This window comes from Myotis davidii, unplaced genomic scaffold, assembly GCF_000327345.1.
Source record: "Myotis davidii unplaced genomic scaffold, ASM32734v1 scaffold323, whole genome shotgun sequence".
NCBI classification, from domain to species: Eukaryota; Metazoa; Chordata; class Mammalia; order Chiroptera; family Vespertilionidae; genus Myotis; species Myotis davidii.
In genome coordinates, this window is record NW_006295491.1 from 6,209,093 (window position 1) to 6,231,349 (window position 22,257).

A 22,257-nucleotide genomic window follows, 5' to 3' on the forward strand; every position below is an offset into this window, starting at 1 on the left:
CATCTATCAGCTGCCTCCTGCACATCTCCTACTGGGGATGTGCCTGCAACCCAGGTACATGCCCTTGACCGGAATCGAACCTGGGACCTTTCAGTCCGCAGGCCGATGCTCTATCCACTGAGCCAAACCGGTTTCGGCTAAATAGACGTTTTAAAAGTGAAATTGGTGGGCCAAGGGGTATGTATGATATTTTTAAAGTTTTGCTGCTTACTGTGACACTTCCAGCAAGGTTATAAAGGGTGTGCAAGGACCTTTTCCCAGAACTCTTATCAATCATATTCATTATTATGATATTTTAAAATCTTCGCTCATTTGATAGTTTCCTCCCCACACTACTTTTATGTTCTCAATGCAGGTTGGTCCCTGTTGTAAAGATGAGGAAGTCACATACTATTTTATAGAAATGTGAATTTTAACATTTTAATTACATTTCCCACCCCTAATTTTTGTTGCTCCTATGTGAGTAAATTCTAGAGGGGAACATTTAAAAAGTTACTTTATTTCTTTATTTTACTTCAACCCAAAGAAATATTCATTGTGGTTGCTGAATGCATTGTTTAACTTGGTCTCTAACCATGTTACAAATGGTGCCTGGAGAAGACTCTGGGGACAAGACCTTTCAGTTTGTGTGTGTGTGTGTGTGTGTGTTTGTGCGTGCATGCGTGCTTGCGTGTGTATGTGTGTATGTGCGTGTATGTGCGTGTGTGTATATGTGTGTGTGTGTGTGTGTGTGTGTTTTAAGTCACATCTTAAGATCTCGGAGAATCTGAACTTCAGACTGTTTGGACTATTGTTATTACAGTGAAACCTTTGAGAGTCTCTTCTCGGGTAATTTCTTTAGAGAAAGTCACTTATAGATATAAAACGTTTGACCAGAAGAAAGCCTCAGGTTGTCAGAGTTACTTACACACCGTTGTTCAGCTGGGCCTCTTTATTAAATCATCTCTTGGCAGTCCATTAGTTGTGGTGTTATAGCTATTGCATGGGCCTCTAAGCTAATATACCTTCAATCACTAACAGAAGGATAACCTTAATAAAAATTTGAAGTCGATTTAGTGCTTCACTGCTTGCTGACTAGTGTTTTACGTTTTAGTGTGTCTGTACAATTTCCGTTCCGTGTATTTTTGATATTCACATATATCTTATCCACGTAGTCTATTAGAGTCCAATAAAGATTAATGGCCTAGAGAAGGAAGACTGGGAGCTCTTCCTTATCATCCTGACTCGGCTGCTGCCAGAAACTGTGTGATTGTGAGCAAGTCACTTCCCACACTGAGCTGCTTCCAGTTGTTATTTGTAAGACAAGGAAGCTGGGGAGACGCTCTCTCATATTTCTTCCTGTGTTACTCTATTATTTGTAGAAAATTTAAATTATATTCATCTGAGTGTAATACAGTGAAACTTTTTTTTTTTAACCTCAGCTAAGCTTTTATAAGAAATAAAAAGAATTGCTCTATTTGGCCCCCTATAAAAATTTGAGTAACTAAAATAAAAAAAAAAGAAAAGCCACATTGCTTAATAGTAAATAATCCAGTAGAAATCTCACTTAATGCCAATTAACTTTAAGAGGAAAATTGCTATGTAGTAGTAATTACTGAAAAATATGTTTAATTTTTATTTTAAAAAATGAAATGAAATTATGAAAATAAGCTTGTTTTGTAATTCAGTCCATAAAATTCCAGTTATATTATAACTATTTACTAATTCTTGGTGTGAATGAAGAATAAATTATTATTTTGGAGGGTGGGGAATCACCGTAGTGTTCCTAAGAAAATTGTATGATGGGATGATGTCACAATTCTCCCTCCTATTTATTTTTACAAAACAATCATAAATATACAAATTTGCAAAAAGAATTTAGGCATCTTCAATTTTTACAGGTATTCTCATTTAAATATATATTCTGGCACTACCAGGTTTGGCTCAGTGGGTAGAGTGTCGGCTGTGGACTGAAGGGGCCTGGGTTTGATTCTGGTCAGGGCATGTACTTGGGTTGCAGGCTCCTCCCTGCCTGGGACCTGGTCAGGGCGTGTGCAGGAGGCAACCAATCCATGTGTTTCTCTCACATCAATATTTCTTTCTGTATTCCCCTCTCTCTATTATTCTCTCTAAAAATCAATGGAAAAATATCCAGAGGTCAATGGGGGAAAAAGGAGACGCATGTAATACTTTAAACAATAAAGAATTTTAAAAAAATACACATACACACACATATTCAGATTAATTTCCTTTCAAGCACTTATATTGTCAGTTATTTTTTTCTTACTTGTCATTGTCTTTGCTCTGATTTCATTGACTCAGTGAAATCCTGCATCTTCTGTAGGACTTACGTTATATTTAGCAACTTATTTGCATTTTGTTTGCAAGGTATTATCAGGTGCCTAACTGTACCATCTGTGAGAGTAAACCAACCAAAAGTGAAGTACAGAGGTAGATATTATTGTGAAATAGTTTGGGTCTGAGTGCGGGAAGGGAAAATGCTTTCCTGGGAATCATTTTAGAAATGATCAGTTCATTAGTGAACCTTCTCCTGTGATGACATCCCTTGTTTCCATGTACAGCCTAAGTTCTTCAGGGACTTGGAAGATGAATAGTTGTATAGTTGACCCTTGAACAATGTGAGTGCTAGGGGCAGTACCCTTCCCCCTTCAACACCCCCCTCCCCCATGCAGTAAAAAATCTACTTATATCTTTTGACTCCCCAGAAACTTAACTACTGATAGCCTATTGTTGACTGCAAGCCTTAACAGAAACAGTCTATTAACACATATTTTGTATGTTATATGTATTAGATACTGTATTCTTACAATAAAGCTGGAGAAACGATGTTATTAAGAAAATCATAAGAGAAAATACATTTACAGTATTTATTGAAAAATAATCCACTATAAATTGACCCACATAGTTCAAACCCATGTTGTTCAAGGGTTGACTGTATAATGAAGGCTTGCTGGGTCTTACTTAATATGGTACTTTATATCTTTGTAGGATACCCAGGGATTTTTATATTTTCCATCTCATTTAATCCTAAAAAAAATTTATGAAGTGGATGCAGTTATTCCCATTGAGTAAAATGAAGAAACTGAGATTTAAAGAGTTTTCACAGCTGAGTATGTGACGAAGTTGTTTTGAAATCAGGTCTTCTGACTTCATCAGTATTTTTCTAGTATTTCACAGGTGCATCTGTGAAGATTTTAAATTAAAATAGTTTATTTGACATGAAATCTTTATCATCTTTTAAAAAGTATAAAAGGAGGTTGTATTTTTTTAATGTCCCATAAGGCCGTAGAGTCTTAAGTATCCACAATATGTAACTAAGACATTTTTACAAATTATAAACAGAGCTCTGAATCTTAAGCTTTCATAGGTAGTAAGTAGTAATAGTAACTATAGTTATTCTTTGTTTTTATTAAAGACATTAATATTTACTTATTGACATTTCTGTGTAAACATCAAAACCAAGTAAATATGAAAAAAGCTAAATCATAATGTCACATTTTTCTACTATTTGTTTACTTTTACAATTTTATGATTTTAAAAAGTCAGGTTTATGGATGTATTATTTGCAGAAAGTAAAATTCACCCTTTAAAAGTAGTTTGATTAGTTCTGGAAAATACATAAAGAGTATTAAACACCGCCACAATAAAAATATAGAACAGCCTCGGCCAGTGTGGCTTTGTTGGGTGGGCACCGTCCGTCTACCGAAAGGTTGCCAGTTAAATTCCCAGTCAGGGTACCTGCCCGGGTGGAAGGCTCAATCCCCAGTCGGGGTCGTGCAGGAGGCAGCCGATCCATATTTCACTCATATCAATGATCTCAATGAAAAGGAAAGGACTTGCTAGTGAAAATGTGATTTAAAATATAAACTTTAAATGTGGAATTCTAAGAGAGATTTGTAGTCCCTAGTCCTGAAATCATGAAGAATAGGATAGGTTGGTTCTGTTTATTCATGATTTCAATGTAGCCCTGTTATATGAAAAGTGCCTGGGTTAGATGATGTGCAGAAGTCCACTGCAGTTCTGTGGTAAAATTCTGCAGGATCTGTGCTAAGTTATTTCCCAGAAGATGGTGGGAAAGCTATTTTATTGCTAATGAAAAGCGGATGAAAGAGTTATTGCTGAGGGATTGATCCATTGCCCTCTTAAGAAGCTCTGAGATTCCCAGTCCTAATGGATGGAAAAGAGCAGAAATAACAGAGGTAGGTAGCTGGGGTCTAAAATTTGCAAGAAACATTAGATGGTTTGACATAGGTTGTCACTTAGGTTTTGTGGATGTGCTTCTAAACAAAGTGTTAGGGGAATTCTTGGGCAATTTTTCGGTTGGTGTGCTGAGAGCTTAGTTCATGTGTTGGCATTAAATAGAGCGTCCATTAATTGATCAGAGAAGTGCTCCTTGTATATCTCTAGGAGGTATTGAAAAAGGCCATTTTAAAGGAAATTTTAGTAGTTGATTTCTGTGCAGCCATAACACTTTGATCTTATTGATTTTGTATTATAGCCATTATAGCCTGTCTCCTAGCTCTACACTGTGAGCAGTAGTCTATGGGCATTTATTTTTGTATTCTTAGTGCTTAGCCTTATAAAGTGTTTAATAAATCTCTGTTGAATTAATTAATAATTAAAGGAATATTTATTTTATTCCTCTTTGACAGGAAATTGGAAACCCAAAAGATTGAAACCAATGAAACTTCAGAAATAATTGAAAAATTGGCATTTCAAGATTTCAAGTAGTATATAATATTTTAAGTAGGTTTCATTCAGCTACATCATAGATATTTAAGTGTTTAATATGCTATAAATAAATAGTATGTATTTTTAATTTAATAATTGTTATTCTGAGTTACATCTACACTCACAGTTTGTTCCTCTGAGTATTCAGTGTTAATATAACAAGTAAGACTATTTAGGTGGATTCTTTTTGGCATTACCCTCAAATTCACTCAATTTTTAGTCAGACATGGATTGAGCACCTAATATGTGCACAGCATTGTTCAAGGTTTCCCTAAAGATTAAAGAGAGAACCTTTAAAATGTTAGGAGTACTTAACATAAAACATTTATTGTATGCTTTTTTACTAATAAACACATAATTGGTACAAAACCTTGAAAATAAGGAAAAAGCACACAGGAAAAAATATCCATAATCTCATTACCCCAACATAATCACAGTTAGTGTTTTGGTATATGACATTTTTGTATCATATATATACAAATATCTGTTAAAAATAAGATGTAAAATAGGCAATGTGGGTAAAATAGAGAGGGTATAGGGAATGTCTGGAGATGAGTTCTTCTTGCTTTACCACTAGCCAATATGACCTTGGGAAAAATCCTTCATCCCCCTAGAGTTCTGTTTCTTCATGTATAACGGGCTTGTCATAGTATCTAAGGGCCTTCCCCGCTTGAAAATTCTGATTTCATTGAAATTGAATACCTTTGAAGACTGAGATTTCACAGGAATGAAATTGAAAGTGTGTAGGTCTGTATTCATCTCAGTTATGAGGGAGATTTAAAAATACTACTATAAGTATTTTCTGCTAATAGGTTTTCTTATTATGAACCAGTTATATTTAACATAACAGATTTCTCCTGGAACGAGAGCCTCAATCTGAATTGATGAAGTTATTTGAGTTGATAAATACGTTTTTTAGGAAAGTGTGAAAATAATTCTGGTAAGCCTTTAAGTATGCTACCAGAATAAGAAATACAGGATCACCGCTATTTTAAGTACATGGGGTTTTATAAAAAAAAGAAGAAGAAGAAAAAAACACACCATGGAGAAAATCAAAGCCGCTGTGTTACTTGATTCTTTTTGCACCTCAAGAAAATTGATTTTGGCTTCCCTCCCCTGCTCCATGCATATTGTGAGCAGTAGATTGGTATGCAAGAAGCATTGTGCATTATGCACCAAAGCTTTAAAAAATGTTAAAAGATATCTGGTTTGTCTTAGAAGGGTCAGTTTCCACATTAAACAATCTTTGTTGAACAGTTAAGATGTCCTATTACTTTTACTGTGTCATAGTAGGATTTTTTTGTATGCATTTTAACAGTTATTTAAGAGTCCCCATGTGCTTAGAAAGGAATCTGAATATATGTGCCTTTAAAAAAAAAGCCTCAGCACAATATAGGTTATTCCATCAATACCATCAAATTACTGGGAGCTGTAGTTGGAACAATATGTAAAAATACAGCTTGTGAAAGATTTCCTTTATTAACTGTCATCATCTGCAGAATATATGTTCAAATAAACGTTGTGTAATAACTAAATTTGAGATTAATAGGCCCCTTAAGAAACAGCGGAGTCATTCAGAATAGTCAGTGAAAAATAGGCTGTAAGACTGTTACATGCACATATTGTCCTGCTTACATGCTCTCTCTGGTGTCATTCCCATTTATCACTGTCGGCAGGCTCTGTTCTCATTAAAACACTCTTGCACAAAAGCAACTTAATTTTCTTAAGAGGAGAAGACACCTGATTCAATTTAGTGCCCAGAAACAGTAACTTGAATATATTTTTTCCTTGCCTGAATTTAGATGAATAGTTATAAACAAGAATAGCCACCCCCAGTTCACTTCAAGATTAAGGATATTAAATAATTTTTTTCCATTGGTATCAAGAAATGGACCTTCAGAAAGAGGGAGGAAGTGTAGCTTACTCTCAGAAAAGCAGCTGGATGCCATTTACTCTTAACTTGCATATGTATGAACAAGGAGTTGAAGTGGTCATTAAAATGGTGACTTTTAATGGTACATGTTCTAAAAGTAATCTTTCTTTAAATTGGTGAATGCCTTGTAGCAGTATTATAGTCCTCGTTTAGATTTATTTGTTGAGAAGAAATATTCAACACTCATTTCAGAACAATATTCTACTTTGTAGCCATTGCTGCTTTAAAAACTCGGTAACAAAATAATAGAATCAAATGAAGAGTGCCCCTTTAATGCTGAGCATGGTATATAAACTTGCATTTTAATTGGTGTTCTATATATTTACTTCTGTATAGTGGTTCAGTCGTACTTAAGTGTAATAGAGAAATGTATAACTCAAATTTTACTTGTTATGAGAGTTATACAGTGAAAATAGTGGTAATTAAATAGTGAATCTTAAAATGTCCTAGCAATGAAGATACTTATCAGAAATCCATTATAATTGCCTTTTAAAGCAAACAGAATAAACGTTTCCCTAATTCTTTAAAAATATTTTGCTTTTCTATGACACTTTGCAAAATGTCTGACAAGTAAAAAGACAATATTATGTTTCCATATTTAATGGAAACCCAAGGATTAGAATTTAATCTTTGATGTCTTTATAGTCTTTTCTTTTTGGAACTGAACCTATGCTTAGAAAGGAAATAAATATTAGGTCAGTTCTAGTGAATCAGAGGCTGAAGTGATAAAAATTCACATATTGAGGAACTTTTCTGGGGTAAGACAATGCAGCTTTGATCTCCAAGTTATCACCAATAGTCAGTTTTCTTTTCCATATCTTTCGTGTTATGCCATCGGCAATGGGAACAAGAGATAGGGCCTGATTAGTCCTTTATTATTTTCTCCCTCGTTTAGGAACAAGATTGTATCAGTTAGGCTTCAAAGAATAGAAGATGAGACTGAAAGTCGCTTCCACAGGCAGGGACTTGTCTCCTTTACCAAGATGGCTGTGGGTAGGGGCACTGGCATTTGTTCTGAGGCTCCATGATGTTAGAGAGGCTGTCTCTGCATTTCTCTTGGTCTTTCTCTTCTGGTGCAAGATAGCTTTCAGGGCTCTAGGGAGGAAGAAGGGAAGAAAGGCAGGGCCAGAACCCAACCTCCCTACCCACCCCACCCCAGCCCCATGCCTGGCAAGCCTATATCAATTTATATCTCATTGGCCAGAACTTCGTTGCATGACAATCCTAGCTTTTCCTTTCACATGTGAATTTTTTGTGTCTTACTTTTAAAAAATTGTTTCCTTTTCCAAAGGCATAAAGATCATTTCTCATAATTTCTTCTTCAAGTTTTACCTTTCAAATCTAGGTCTTCAGTTTATCTAGTATTTTCTTCTTTAGTATGTTGTGGAAACTCAGTTTCTCCTCCTTTCCTAACTGCGTTAGAGTGCTGCTGTTGTCCTAGACAGCTTTCTAACATTGTGTGTGATGTTTGATTGTAAACTCCTGTGGTGGGGCTATTTTATCTGGGAACCCACTTTGGTCTGGATCATGGAAGTGACCTCAGAGTTGGTTCGCGTTTGCTTCTTTTCTGGCCTCAGGAGTTCCACTGGTCTTCCCTGTACTTTGAATTAATCACGCGTTTGGGGTTCTTGAATCACTTGGATAGGGAAAATATATTTAAAAGAGCCAACAGTGGGGACAGGAGACATTGCCGGAAAGCAAGGATGGCATTGCTGTCCCATGCTGGGTGTTTACTGAAGGAAAAAAGTACTGGTTGGGCTGCCACAGGAGGAGAGCGCCCCCTGAGAGTGCTGGGAGCATCGTGGTGCTGTATTCCCTAGGACTGGGGGGGTTGGGGAAGAAGGATGTGTAAGTGAACCAGAGGAAGGTACCAGACATAGAGAAGTTAGTCAAAACCAAGGAGGGAAAGCAGGTGAGTAGCTGCTGCACTCTCCAGGGAATGCTGATCAGCCCACGGAGCAATAAGCACAGGTTCATCCTGCAAAGAGTGAGATCTAGAAATGAGACCTGCAGCAGGCGGAGCAGAACAGAAAGGGCATTCCACTCAGGAAGAGCAACTAGGGACTCTACTTACAAAGTCAAGAAAGGAACACAGGCTGCATCAAGGGTGAGCACAGGCTTAAGTTACACCTTTTATTACTCTTCTCTACAATTTCTAGGTTGTTACCATATAGCCTGCATGCGAAACGGTCCCTGGCCTAGTTTTGATGTCTTTTTATAAGTACTACATGGATATATATCTTACTTTAGAATAGATACTTACCACACATTCTCAGCTTGGAGCAAGCATTATTAGAAATTCTGAAAGAACCATAAATGTCCCCTTTTAACATTTTGGTGAACATTATACATTGACTGGGGAAGCAGAGTATGCAAGAGTGAACACTAGAAGTTTCATACATTAACTTGCAGTAGGTTATTCACGTGTAGTATAAACAATGGATTTCATGTTTGTTTGGTTTTTATTTAGTGCACTGATGAGAGAAGGATAAAGAGGGGTGTTGGACCAGCATTCTGAGTTTTAGATACAGTGTTAGAAGACTGAGAAGACGTGGGTAGGACCTAGCGGTGTTCATATATTTGAAGTGCGGTCATGCGGGGAGGTGGTGTGGTGTGCAGGGGGTCAATGGGGGGAAAAGGGGAGTCATCTGTAATACTCTTAACAATAAAGATAAATTTAAAACATAAAAAATGAAAAGGGGATTAGATATTTACAGAATTGCACAGCATGGCGCATGGTCAGTGCGTGGCAGTACGGAAGGGGAAGGTTGGGGCTTACTGTAAGGTAGAACTTCACAACATTTAAAAGCAGCCAGCAATGGGAAAGCTTGCTTTCATGAGCCAGAAGACTCTCTGTCGCCATTGTTTTCAGGTTTCTTTTTTAAGTTTACCTTTTTTAGTTTAAATAATTCCAAGTAGGGTATGAAGAAATGAATTCATTATTCAACTTGCTCAATTTTCCAAAATAATTTAATAAAGACAAGCTGTACAATATATAATGAAACATTAGTAAAATACCATATATTGGGTAAAATTGGGCTGATACTAAAAGCAATATGTTATCTAAACATATGTAATATAAAGGAAGCCAATCTACACAGTATTTAAAAACCACCTCAATATGAACTTTTTTTCCCAGTTAGCATTGATCTAATACCCATCAGATGTGATTACACCAAGGAATACACTTTGCAGGTAGGTTTCATGAGTTCAGTAATGAAAACATTACTGTGCAGGGCATTCAGTTAGCACAAGAAGTATTCATTCATACACTCACCCAATCATTTATTCAGTAATGTGTATTGAGGGTTTTCTATGAGCCAGCTACTCTTCTAGGCACCGAGGATACAATCTTGTACAAATTAGACAACATTCTTGCTGTAATGGAACATTCTTGTAGAATGGAGTATTCTACTTGGGGAATGGGTAATTAAATTGTTTCTAGCAAAAAGAGATCAATGAAATGCTACATTGAAAAATCAGTGAACTGTCACAGGTGTGCAGCTTTTAGTAGGCAGAGGAGAGGAAACTCATATTCTAAGGGAGTCTGCTCATATAACCTGAAGAGTTCTACATTCAGATAGAATTGTCTTTGGTGGCTCATGTTCCATCTCAGTTCATAGGTTTGTATTATAACAGCCATGTTTGTTATAATACAGAAATAATAGTGGATTTTTGGTTTATTTTCAAAACCAAATATTCACGCACTAGAGACACTCCGGGAAGCAGCCCTCAGCTCCTCCTGTGGCCTCTCATCCCCAGGGCAGTGAGGTGCAGGGGCTGGGCAACCCCAGCTTGTCAGGCAGCCAGCAGGAGATACCTCTAATGTACAGAGTAGGGATTGCAATCTTAGTTTCATTTTAAAATGAAATATTTATTACATTTTAACACAAAGAAATTCAAAATGCAAACAATAAATGGCTGAACATCTCCCTGGCCAGATAACCCTTGTGACATATAGAAAAATAACATGTTAGAAACAAAAGCCCAACAGGACACAAAACAAAATGAAAAATAAAAAGGACCTTTGCTCAATCCCTTTCAAGAAATGTAACCATAGTTAAGAGGGTTTTTAAAAAAAATATATTGTATTGATTTTTTGCAGAGAGGAAGGGAGAGGGATAGAGAGTTAGAAACATCGATGAAAGAGAAACATCGATCAGCTGCCTCCTGCACACCCCCTACTAGGGATGTGTCCGCAACCAAGGTACATGCCTTGACTGAAATCGAACCTGGGACCCTTCAGTCTGCAGGCTGATGCTCTATCCACTGAGCCCAACCGGTTAGGGCTTGGAGGGTTTTTTTTTTTTTTATCCCTTTTAGAAAAATGATGTTTTCTTACACACACCTGTGTATATGTATGTGTGTGTGTGTAAATGTTTACACAATAGGAATATGATGTCGTGATTTATAATCAGAAATACATATCTGGTCTTCATCCCAGTTCCTGGCACAGAGCTCCTAAAACCCTTGGAATTTCCTAAGGGAAGACAGCAGGCAATGGTGTTTATTGTTGTTAATTGGGTGATTTTGGGGAAGCCCCTAGCTAACCTAAGGATAGGACTGTTTGCAAGGGTAACTAACCTGTGATTAGAGGTTTGGAACTTTTCCTTTGACTCCCAGAACTCTGGGGAGTAGAAAAGGGCTAGAGATTGGGTTCAGTCACCAATGGCCGATGACTTCATCAGCCAGGTCTATGTAATGAAACCCCAGAGGGAAGGGTTCCAAGAGCTTCCAGGTTGATGAACACTTGCAGGTGCTGAGTGTGGTGCACTCAGAGAGGACATGAGTGCTCTGTGCCCTTCCCCATGCCTTGCCCTGTGCCTCTCTCCCATCTGGCTTCTCGTGAGTTACATAAAGCAGTAATATAGTGAGGAAGCTGGTTTCCTGAGTTCCGTGAGCTGCTCTGGCAAATTAATCAAACTCAAGAAGAGGTTGTGGGAACCTTTGATTTATAGCCAGTTGGCCAGAAGCACAGGTGACAACTTAGACTTGTGATTGACATCCAAAATGGGGGCACTCTTATGGGACTGAGCCCTTAACCTGGGGGAGCTGACACTAGTTTCAGGTAGATAAGTAGCACATGACGTTGACTTGTAGCACACCTAGCTGATATCTGAGAATTGCTTTGTGGTGTGGACAAAACCATATTGAAGAAATTACACACACTGTTTTGAAACTTATTTTTCCACTTTAAATATCACTGTGCTCTCATATCAGTATAGGCCAGTGATGGCGAACCTTTGAGCTCGGCGTGTCAGCATTTTGAAAACCCTAACTTAACTGTGGTGCCTTGTCACATATAGAAATTTTTTGATATTTGCAACCATAGTAAAAAAAAGACATATTTTTGATATTTATTTTATATATTTAAATGCCATTTAACAAAAAAAAGTCAACCAAAAAAATGAGTTCGCATGTCACTTCTGACACATGTGTCATAGGTTCGCCATCACTGGATTAGGCAAATCATCCTCTTAGCTGCAGAATATTCCCTGGTAATGTAGATTTTTTTAACTAACTATATTGTTTTATAGCAGTGGTAGATTTTAAAACATTATTTATGTTACGCATATTTATGTAACTCTATCATAATAGGAAAGTAACAGGAAGCAAAATAGGATGTCAAAGAGATGCTTATGTTGGGTGGGAGACTGAAGTCTGTCATTGCTGTTGCTTGGTTGTAGCCTGGTCAGATTCAGTCTTGTGTCTTCCAGTCCTTGGATTCTGCCAGACACATGGAGTAACTTGGTACAAGAGGTAGACTTGGAATGTTTCTGGGAATTCTACTTATTTCAGCAATCCATAGCAAACATGTAGGAGCTTAAGATGAGCTTCAGCAGGTTTCTTCCTTAGAAGACTTCAGTCTGTAGTGGGGCAGGAAGGCAGGGAGGTAGGTCATTTCATTGTGTGGCTGGTGCCATGACAGAGCTATGCTCAGGATGCTGTGGCAGCAGGCATGGGACATGTGTGTACTGGAGGAGATGATTGCAATCTTCTTGAAGGACAATGGCCAAGCTGAGTTGCTGAGATCAGTAGTAGAGAAAGGAGAAAGACACTCAGGCCAGGGAAGAAAGAGGTAAGAAGACACATGATGAGTTCGGGGAATCACAAGTAGTTTAGTGTTGTAAGGATACAAAATTTGAGGCAGGAAATGAGATCTCTCTCCAGATGGAAACCTGTTTATGGAGAGCCTTGTATATGATACTAAACAGCTGGGCATTCCTCACTAAGTCAAAAGATACACATGTCCCTTATACATCAATTAAATACTCTGAATATTTATCACTCTTCAGAATCCTGGAAAACGTAATTCCTTTATATACTACAAATGCATGATTGAGCCAACTATTAACTTAATTATTTATTAATATTGAGCTCTACATTCTTGGGTTAGTGTTTGATTTTACATGATTCTTCAGAGTACCCAAAGCTTTTCACCAGTGACTGCTTGAGCTCACTGCCTGGGAGGACCGAGTGGTAGTGTAGGTGAGTGAGTTCAAATCCATTGCTTCTGTCAGAAAAGCAACTAGGAATAAGTGAGCCTGCAGCATCTTTGAGTAGCTAAGATATCTCGTCACTGTCATCACCATCATTTTATAAAATGCAGGGAGACAGCCAGTCATATGAAATACATTTCTTGTGTTTGGGTTTAAAAAGAGAACTGGGTGGAGTGTGAGTATGGCGATTTGAATAGCAATTGACATTTATTTTACTTGACTTCCGAGCCTTGGTACTTCTAACCATCCATGTTGTGTTTTGTTTGTTCGTTTTTAATGCTAGGCAAAACCGTCAGCTAGCTAGTTTAAGGTTGGGGAAAGGCACTGGAAAGGAGCAAGTTTGGAAGGGAGGAGCTCAAAGGGGAAGGCCTCATTCTTTACTAAAAATAGAGATCAATCCATTTTAAGCCCAACATGGTACCTGGAAATAAACATTGTTTGTGGGGGAAGTGCATTTTTGTAGAAAGGAAGGTAGAGTTCCTTGTTGATCTCACCACAGCTCATTTCTTTCTACTATTTTACTTCTTTTCCACCCCCCACATCAAACTTTTTCCTGAATCACCCATAACGGAACTCCAGGAAGATACATGTATGTTGCTCTAGTTTACCGTTGCCCCCTGCACTGTTTTATTTAGCCGAATCTTTGTTTCTTCCACTGCTCCCTGCACAACATGGAACACCATATGCCGTTGTCCCTGTCATGAAGCAGAGGGTTCCCTGGTCTGTGCCTATGCCTATGTTTATGCCACAGAGGAGGTGTGGTTCAGTGCCATCTTTTATTGATGGGGCCAGCAAAGGAGAAATCTAATGAAATTATCAAAGCTTTGAATTAATTATGAACTTCAACAGGAACGCTAAGCTCTGTGGAGCCAAGGATCTCATTACCCATGCACTCTCATCGCCTCCTCCTCTGGAGCAGAAGGCATGTCGGCTGCAGCTCCTAGCTCCTGGCTCTGGACTTTGTTCAAACTTGCTAAACTGGCATCGTCTTCTTACTACGAAGTTGCTGCAAGTGTCCATGATGATTAATATAATGCTGCTCTGGATCTTCAGGAAATGTCAATAGGTTTCTCTACTCCTCCTTTTTCCTTTTATTTTCTTTCTTTATCCTTTCTTTCATCAAATTGGATGTTATACAAGTTCCTATCCTTTTTGAATAATAGGAGAAGCTTTTAGGATTCAGGTGTAGCTTCAAGGAATACAGTGGTTGATTTAAAGTTAAGAGCTGTGTTACATCTACTGTGTATTCCCTGGATAATTAGGTAAGCAAAGTCAAATATTTCTTCTTTAAATTTTGAACACCCAATAGAATTTTTTTTGCTCATTTCTACCTTAGAATTAATGGAACCGCAATAACTTCCCTGGTCTTAAGACACTGTTCATTATTTTAATGTGTGTTGTATGGAGGCCACAGATCTCACTCTGCTGGGTGTATCTCCGAGGACTTAGGCTCCCTGATAGAAGGTAGTTAATGTTTTCTTAATATAATTCTGGTTTTTCACTTCCCAGTAATATGAAATTTCTTATGAATAAATCACCCTCTGATTGTTTTAACTTTAGTAGTAAAATCAATAACAACAAGGTTTCAATTTACTACTGGTGACAATTCTTTGGTACTGTCATATAGGTTCAGAGCATCTCATGCATGCCTTTTCTGCTTGCTTTTGGGACCCATTATTTATGAATTCCTAACCTGCAGCTCATCTATCTTAGTAAACTATAGGCCACTGGCAATTTTTGTAAGCAGTGACTAACTTTGCTTTATAGGGTCAATGTTTTAAGATTTTGAATGGTGGGGGATGGGACAATGATAACCTTTGCTTTTGCTTTTCCTATTCACCTTCAGCGAGTTTTTCCCCCCATTTATTTTTTCTATAGGCAGCAGCAATATTTAATTCAGCCTTTGGGAGTTTTCTGGTAAGTAAACATGGTTTAACTTGTCTATTAAAACTTTTGTTGTGATATTATTTGTATGAAAGATTTAGTGAAATTGGGCTTCTTTTACTGTTTAGTTATATATAAAAGTGTTTTAATTTTTTTATACTCCATTATTCGTAACCGGGAGAAAATTAGTTAATAAAGAAAAATTTATCTTACAATATAATTGGGGACTTGGGTTTAGTATTCCATTTAATGGATTCATGGAATCAATTAAAACACTATGTGTCTCCTTATAGAGGTTATGTCAATATATTGATCATTTAATGAGGTCTTTTAGATTATTATTATTTTGTATCATGGGACTGAGGATTTTGAAAAGGAAACATGACCCAGCTGGTCAGAAAGGGAATGCTGATTTACTTGTTGACATGTCATTTATTTTGTACATTTCATTGTCAAAGAAGCTACTATCTTGGTTTCTTCTGAGAAATCTATGTGAAAAAAGTTGAAATGGGGAAATTAATGAGTAATTTGCAAGAAAATGCAGTATTTTTTGACAGGCAGACTATAAATTCTATGTAAAAATAGTTCAGCTTTCATAAGTAGAACCAATATAATGATAAGGACAATACTATTTTATCATTTTTAATCATTTTTAAATAGATGATGTAATAAAGACTTGTTATGAAAGAATGAGAAAGAAGCTGAATTTTCTGTTAATTGAATATTTTTACTTATACCTTCCCTAAAACTATGCTGAATTCATGGAAATAAATTAGAAACTTTCTTTATAGGTACATAACTTATTAGCAGATATGTAGTACAAATAATTGAGACTAGAATCAGTGGGGTATAAACTGGTTCATGAGTCTAGGCAAAATATCAATTGCTTCTGTATAAAATGTTCTTGACTTATCGTATGTATTTAAATGGAGAGAAAGCTTTTAAACATGTGATATGTTTAAATGTGTTAATTCTATATACTTCTATACAGATTTTAATGTTTCAGTGTTACCAAGCTTTTACTTATGTAGCTTCTGCAAAATAAGTTTAAAATATATCTTATTTTCAAAGAAGTAGTAATGTTTTTCCCCAAGCTGTATTATTATTGGGGTTTAGAAGAGAGATAATAGTGTCTATTTAATGAAAACGATCTCACGAACTACTTATTTTAGACGCAATAATATTTTAAGTCATTATTGCATGTGTGCAAGTATTACTTTCTATATGTTTTCACATTGACAGAACAATATGTTAAAGATGATCTTGCTAGAAGCCAATTTTCATTATATGGTTTGGAATCATATACATTCACTATGGAAACATGGTTTCCTAAGCTGGATCTCTTACTCTGTCAGATGACTAAGGTAATTAAGAAAGTGAGGTTAAGGCAATTGTCTGAGTAACTGAAGCAAAGTACGCTGTCCCTTATTTGGAAAACAAACTCAGTTAGGTATAAGTTAAGTTTTGCACTGGCCTTGTGCGCAGCAAACAGTTCACAGTGTTTGTTCTGCAGGCCCAATTCTTTGGTACGGTCAGTGAAGGCAAACTTGCCCTGGGGAATCTTCAGCGTTTTTGTTATGCTTTCTTACTTCGAAGAGTTTGTACATTCTCACTCCTTAGTCTTGTGCTCTTTTTTCTCTCTTCGTCTTCCATCTCACTTAATGTGACTAATCAATCAAAAGTACTTATTGAGGTGCTGCCACACAGGTAGCTTTCTGGTAGCTGTAAGGGTGCAAAGAAATATGATGCAGGTTGTTGTGAAGATGACACATAGACAAAGAAATACAGTGTAAAAGTTAAGAAGTCAAGCAAAAGATGTTGCTGTATGTTATATAGCTGTCAGATGGCATAGGGAGTATGCACTCTGAATTCAAAGGTCCGATGGAAACAGTTTCGCTGAGCTGGGTCTCGAAGAATGGTAGGACCTCGCTCTGGAGAAGAGAGGAGAGGACGCACAGAGCAGTGGCAGAGAGGCAGAGTGTGCTTTTTTCCATTTTTCTTCCTGCTTCGTTTCCCTCCTTTTCCTTTCCCAAAGTTGAAAGGTACCAGAAAGGGGTTGAGAATGAAAATTATGGTTTGGAGATGTGTTTGCTCAAATATTATAAAAGAAATAATTTATTTTTTCACCTTTTCCATCATAGTTACAATAAACCTTGGAAATATGTATGAGTCTGAACTAAATCAATTCGAATTGGGTTCAGCTTATTTAACAAAAAAATAACAGCAGCTTGTACGAGATAAAGGCTTATTTCTCTATTAGGTGACATCTGGAGGGAGGCTGTCCACGTATGACAAGCAGGCTTCCTGGTCTCCTTGTGAACCCAAGCGCCTGTTTTCCTCCTCCACCCTCCACAGCATGCAGCTTCCTACCCAGGGCTGCCTCTGGATCCAAGAGAGCTGCTGAAGCTCCAGCCAGAATGATACCTGGGGAAAGGGACAGAGCTCTCCTAAAAGCTACGACTGCTTTTTAAAAACAGCATTCCTAGAATTTCAGCACCGTACTTGCAGTAATAGTTTACTGCAGAACTTAGTCATATGATTCTACCGAGCCACTGGAGGGGTTGGGATATGTGGCAATTTGCTGAGAGCTAACATTTGGATTTTTGTTCCTAAGGCAGCCAGCACTTTGAACACTATACAGCAGTTGTCAGGAGAGAAGTTGATGCTTGACTTGGGCTTGGAAAAGGACTTATTTGAACTCCAAATTATAACCTTCATGTTTTGTTATAATTTTGTTATTCTTAAAAGGGTGGTGGTACATGTTAGAATCTGGAGTTTTCTTTATAAATAGAACATATCTACCTATTCTTAAAATTTAGTATTATGGGTGGTAGTATGGTTTCTGGAGTCAGACTTGTCTGAGTTTTAATCCTTACTTGACTGAATACCAGCCTAACCATATAACCTCCCCTCTCTGTAAAATGGGGTAATGATAGAACCTAAACTGTGCAGTTGTGGTGAGGATTAAATGGGGTAAGATGCTTGTGTGATGTGGTAGAAATAACTAACCTAGGTTTTATTCAAACTCTGCCATGGTTTTGTGTGTGGCCATGGACATTCATATAATGAAGAAATTGGTTATCTCTGACTTCACTCCTATGAGTGCTAAAATACGCTGATCCAATTATTACTGTCTGGTTATGAGTGACCATTTCTTTTGTATTTACATAATGGAATCTGAAAAGAGTACTTACTTCAGATTACATTAAAACTTTGAATGAAAGGCTTTTATTAGAAGAATTTTTGAAGAAAAAACTCCGAGGGCATTCTTGTTGATTTTCAGACATCTGGGTATACCAAATAAAATATTGTACATATTTATAGCTAGTTTAATAATGTCCCAGGTCTAATTAAAACACAGTGTTTTAAAGAACTAATTGTTACAGAAAACTGTTTTTTTAAATGTAGCTAGGCTGGTAATAACCAATGATAGATGAATTTAATTTACATAAATTTCAGACCAAGAGAATATTTTAAAATCATGCCACAGAGGATTGCTTTAAGTTAAAAAGTTAATGTCATTATCTCCTCCTCTTATTTAAATTGTTTGGTTTACAATAATTGTGGAGCATAATAAGTGTTTTGAGATTTCCCTTCATGGGATTTTAATAGAATTTGATAGTCAGCCACCCTGAATAACTATAGTATTATCAAAATTATATACATATTTTCTATGTAAAACCATCTACTTCAAGTTCAAACACCTGTGTTCCTTCCTCATCAAAAGGAAGATTTAAAAAAATAGGTATTAGCCACTTTTTGAAAAATTCCAGCTAAAAAAATCCTTTCTTTAACTTAAAAAGATTCAACTGTGTTGAAAAAAACTTTGGTCACATGATTTGTTAGACTTTTAGCATTTTGTCTGGAGGCTGAATTTGGTGTGTCCGTGTCTTCAAGAATTACACCTTAAAATTTAAAAGGAAAAGGCAGAACTACTTCTTTTTAGACTCCTCAGCCTAGTTTATTGTTTTTGGTAACTCCTGACCTTAGAGGAAAACCCTAGCAATTCATGGCAACAGAAATGTAAGGATTTTGGAAACAGCTGCAGTTATAAACAAAGTCATCTTAATGAATACAATAACACTTAGCCTAAAAGATCTTTGAGTCACTGTTTGCTTTCTAAATCTCTTCATTTAAAGTATTAAGAAATGATTTTCTTTTTTTCACATAAATCTTCTCGAAATAGGCATTGCTGCTATTCTAAGATGACTAATTTTGTTTCTTTTCATGTGAGACCAAGTGTGAAAGGGACTCCTTGCGTTGAGCTGAAGAACTAGCCAGCACATATTTTCATTCCCTTACCTAGTTGTTCTGTCTTTCCTCTTTGCTGTGGCTGGGCTGCCATTATCACCCGGCTTTGTAGAAAGATTTGAATAGTTAACTTAGGCTATTATAGTTGCCGAAAAAAAGAAATCTCAAACACAAATGGCATGTTTTAAGAACTTGGGATGTATGTTTAGTAACCTCTTTTATTCTTCCTTTCTTTTACAAAAATATACTCAGCCACACCTAGCACGGTCAGAGAAGCACATCAGCTTTGTAACTCATTGATGGCTGGGCAGCACTGCTTTTAAAATATCAGCAAGATCTCAAATATTAACATAGAAGGTTAAGGATGCCACCAGATATGACTCGATGGTTAATTTGATTTTCCTGTAACCTAAATCTAGGACATCCATTTTTAATTTATGTTTATAGAATACCCATTTTGTGCAATACTGAAAACTATGCTGATATTTGCCCTTAATTTGCTCAAAATCTTAACAGACCCAAGTTATTCAGTTGAAAGATCTTGGTTTTCCCCCAAAAGTTCATGACCTGTTTATAAAAACAGCCTTTTATTTTCATTGCCAGAACAAACAACTGAATTATTCAGCAGTGTTCAGTACCACCTTATAGGATGTTATCTTAAGTTCATCCTTTTTACTGTTAAGGACTTGATAAAACCAGGATTTAAAATAACCATATCTTACCCCAAGTTCAAACGATGGGGAGCTGGTTTCCATCTTATGAAATGGAACCCCTTGTCAGGCCATGCACTTCATTTCCTCACCTCTTGGGACAAATGAACATCATAAAAGCTAGATTGCTGAGAAAGACTACTTTCTCTTGAAAAAATACCATTGGCTCAGTTAGCACCGTGGCACAAAATAGGAAAGTACCGCATAAAATTAACATACAAGTACTGAGTCTTTTCAACTCAAGGCACTTTTCTAAATACTGAAGCCAATATGCAAAGCATGAATACATGAAACAATAAATGACAATCAAAGGTTTAAGAAAGAGGGAAGACAAGAACTGCCTTTAATGCAGTGTTTTCTAAATTTCAGGCACCTTTATGAGTTTTACCCTGTTGACATATTATTTCTATTATTAGGTTAAATAAAACTCACCTTTAAAATTTAAATTGATTTTTAAGCAAAACTTTACATCAACACTGTAAATAAAAAAATATTGTCATGAATAGAAGATAACTGAAATTAAATCAAGTGGAAAAAAAACTAGTGTTAATTTGTAGCTAACCTCTGCTGCGTATATAAGGCTCTGAGTCCAATGCCTGTCCTCCTTTTGATAAAACAGTGAAGTTAGAACAAGTACCAAACCAAGAACTGTTCCTTCCTGCAGTCTGGATTTCTATGAAAAGAGAGTAAGTTTAATCACTTATTCTTTGTCTATGGATCCTTTAAGTCATCTTGCTCTAACTCCCTCTTGGGACAACACTGTTCTTAGACTTTGGGAAGCCCTGGTGTTTTCTTTGTTTTTAACATTCTCAATCACTTCATCCAAAGGGAGAATTAACACCATTTGGGGAGGTCAAATGAGGAAACCCCTTGAATCAGAGACTCTTTTTCTTTCCTTAGAGTGTTTTCTATATAACACTTGTCTAGAAAAGCAGTATGCGTGTGTGCCCAACATGTTTGTAGAGTTAAAAATAAGCTGCTATAATGCTTGTGTAAGAAAAACCCTATGATAGCTACATCTGGATTTGTTTCTAAAGCAAACTCTTATGCAAAGTACAGACATTGTAAATAAAAAATGGTATTTGTTACTTAATAAAAATGTATAGAATCCTTACCTACTCCATTTTAGCAGCATAATGCTCTGTGTTGTCTGACAGGGCTTGTGTAGCAAGTAAATGCATTAGTCACAGTGACCATTTTTCTTGCAAATTTGTGACATAGATTTAATTATAGGAATGACCAGCAACTTACAAATCTAATTTTGGTGGAGGCTGAGGCAACTTTTTTTTTTTTTTTAATAATGATGGATTTTTTTTAAAGCAATGATTTCATTACTATTTAAAGAAATCTACTGGTTTAGAACTAGCCAATTGACTGAAGTTATTTTATTACCCATTAACAAATGCCATGTGCTTTTATTTTAATTCTGATCAATTTTTAAAATGTCAGCATTCCCAAACTGGAAAAGTACTCGCTTCTGTACCCATTTAGGTAAAAATAAATAAATATACATGTGGGGAGAGGGGCAGGATATTTGTAAAGGGCCCCCTAAGAAATATGATACTAACATTTGATTAAAACCAAGACTACATTTCCTTAATTTGAATCTGGTGCACTACAGAACTGTTCTTGGACTTTGGGCAGCCCTGTTTGTTTGTTTTTAACATTCTCAATCACTTCATCCAAAGGGAGAATTAACACCATTTGGGGAGGTCAAATGAGGAAACCCCTAGAATCAGAGACCCTGTTTCTTTCCTTAGCGTGTTTTCTATATAACACTTGTCTAGAAAAGCAGTATGTGGCCTTTAGTAGGAAATGCCCAATAGCTAGCTACAAGCTGATGATAATGTGGTAGATAGTTCTCATTTCTCTGCTTCTGTTTCTTCAAAACAAAAATTTGCCATCATTCTTTTGTTTATTAAGCTAATATTTGGGGGACCTGGGGATAATAGTGTGGTGAGCCAAACAATTTTCCTGTCTTTATCTGCATTACAGATTCTTAAGGTGAGCCTATCAGGGCACATGACAAAGGGTGCAGTGGGGGAGGAGGGAATTACTTCCCTCTTATTAATATATTCACTTCATTGAGTCAGACCCCACTGTCATTCCAAAATAAATCTGTACACGTGGAAAGAAGCGGGAAGGCATCTGAGGATGCATAAACTGTATAAACTTGTGGTTTCTACTAGTACCAACCAAAAAGAACCTTCCTTCTAATTACTGGTCTTTATGATGAAAGCAATGTTAG

At 36.7% G+C, this 22,257-nt stretch overlaps 1 protein-coding gene across 1 annotated transcript in view; it reads left to right on the forward strand.

The window, feature by feature from the left end:
- The window catches only part of SLC10A7 (solute carrier family 10 member 7), a 192,801-nt gene that overhangs the window by 51,174 nt on the left and 119,370 nt on the right, over positions 1 to 22,257 (forward strand). The window contains exon 5 of the mRNA XM_006770141.2: positions 15,043 to 15,081. Within this exon, the coding sequence (XP_006770204.1) occupies positions 15,043 to 15,081 (39 nt within the window). The remainder of the gene's footprint in view (positions 1 to 15,042; positions 15,082 to 22,257) is intronic.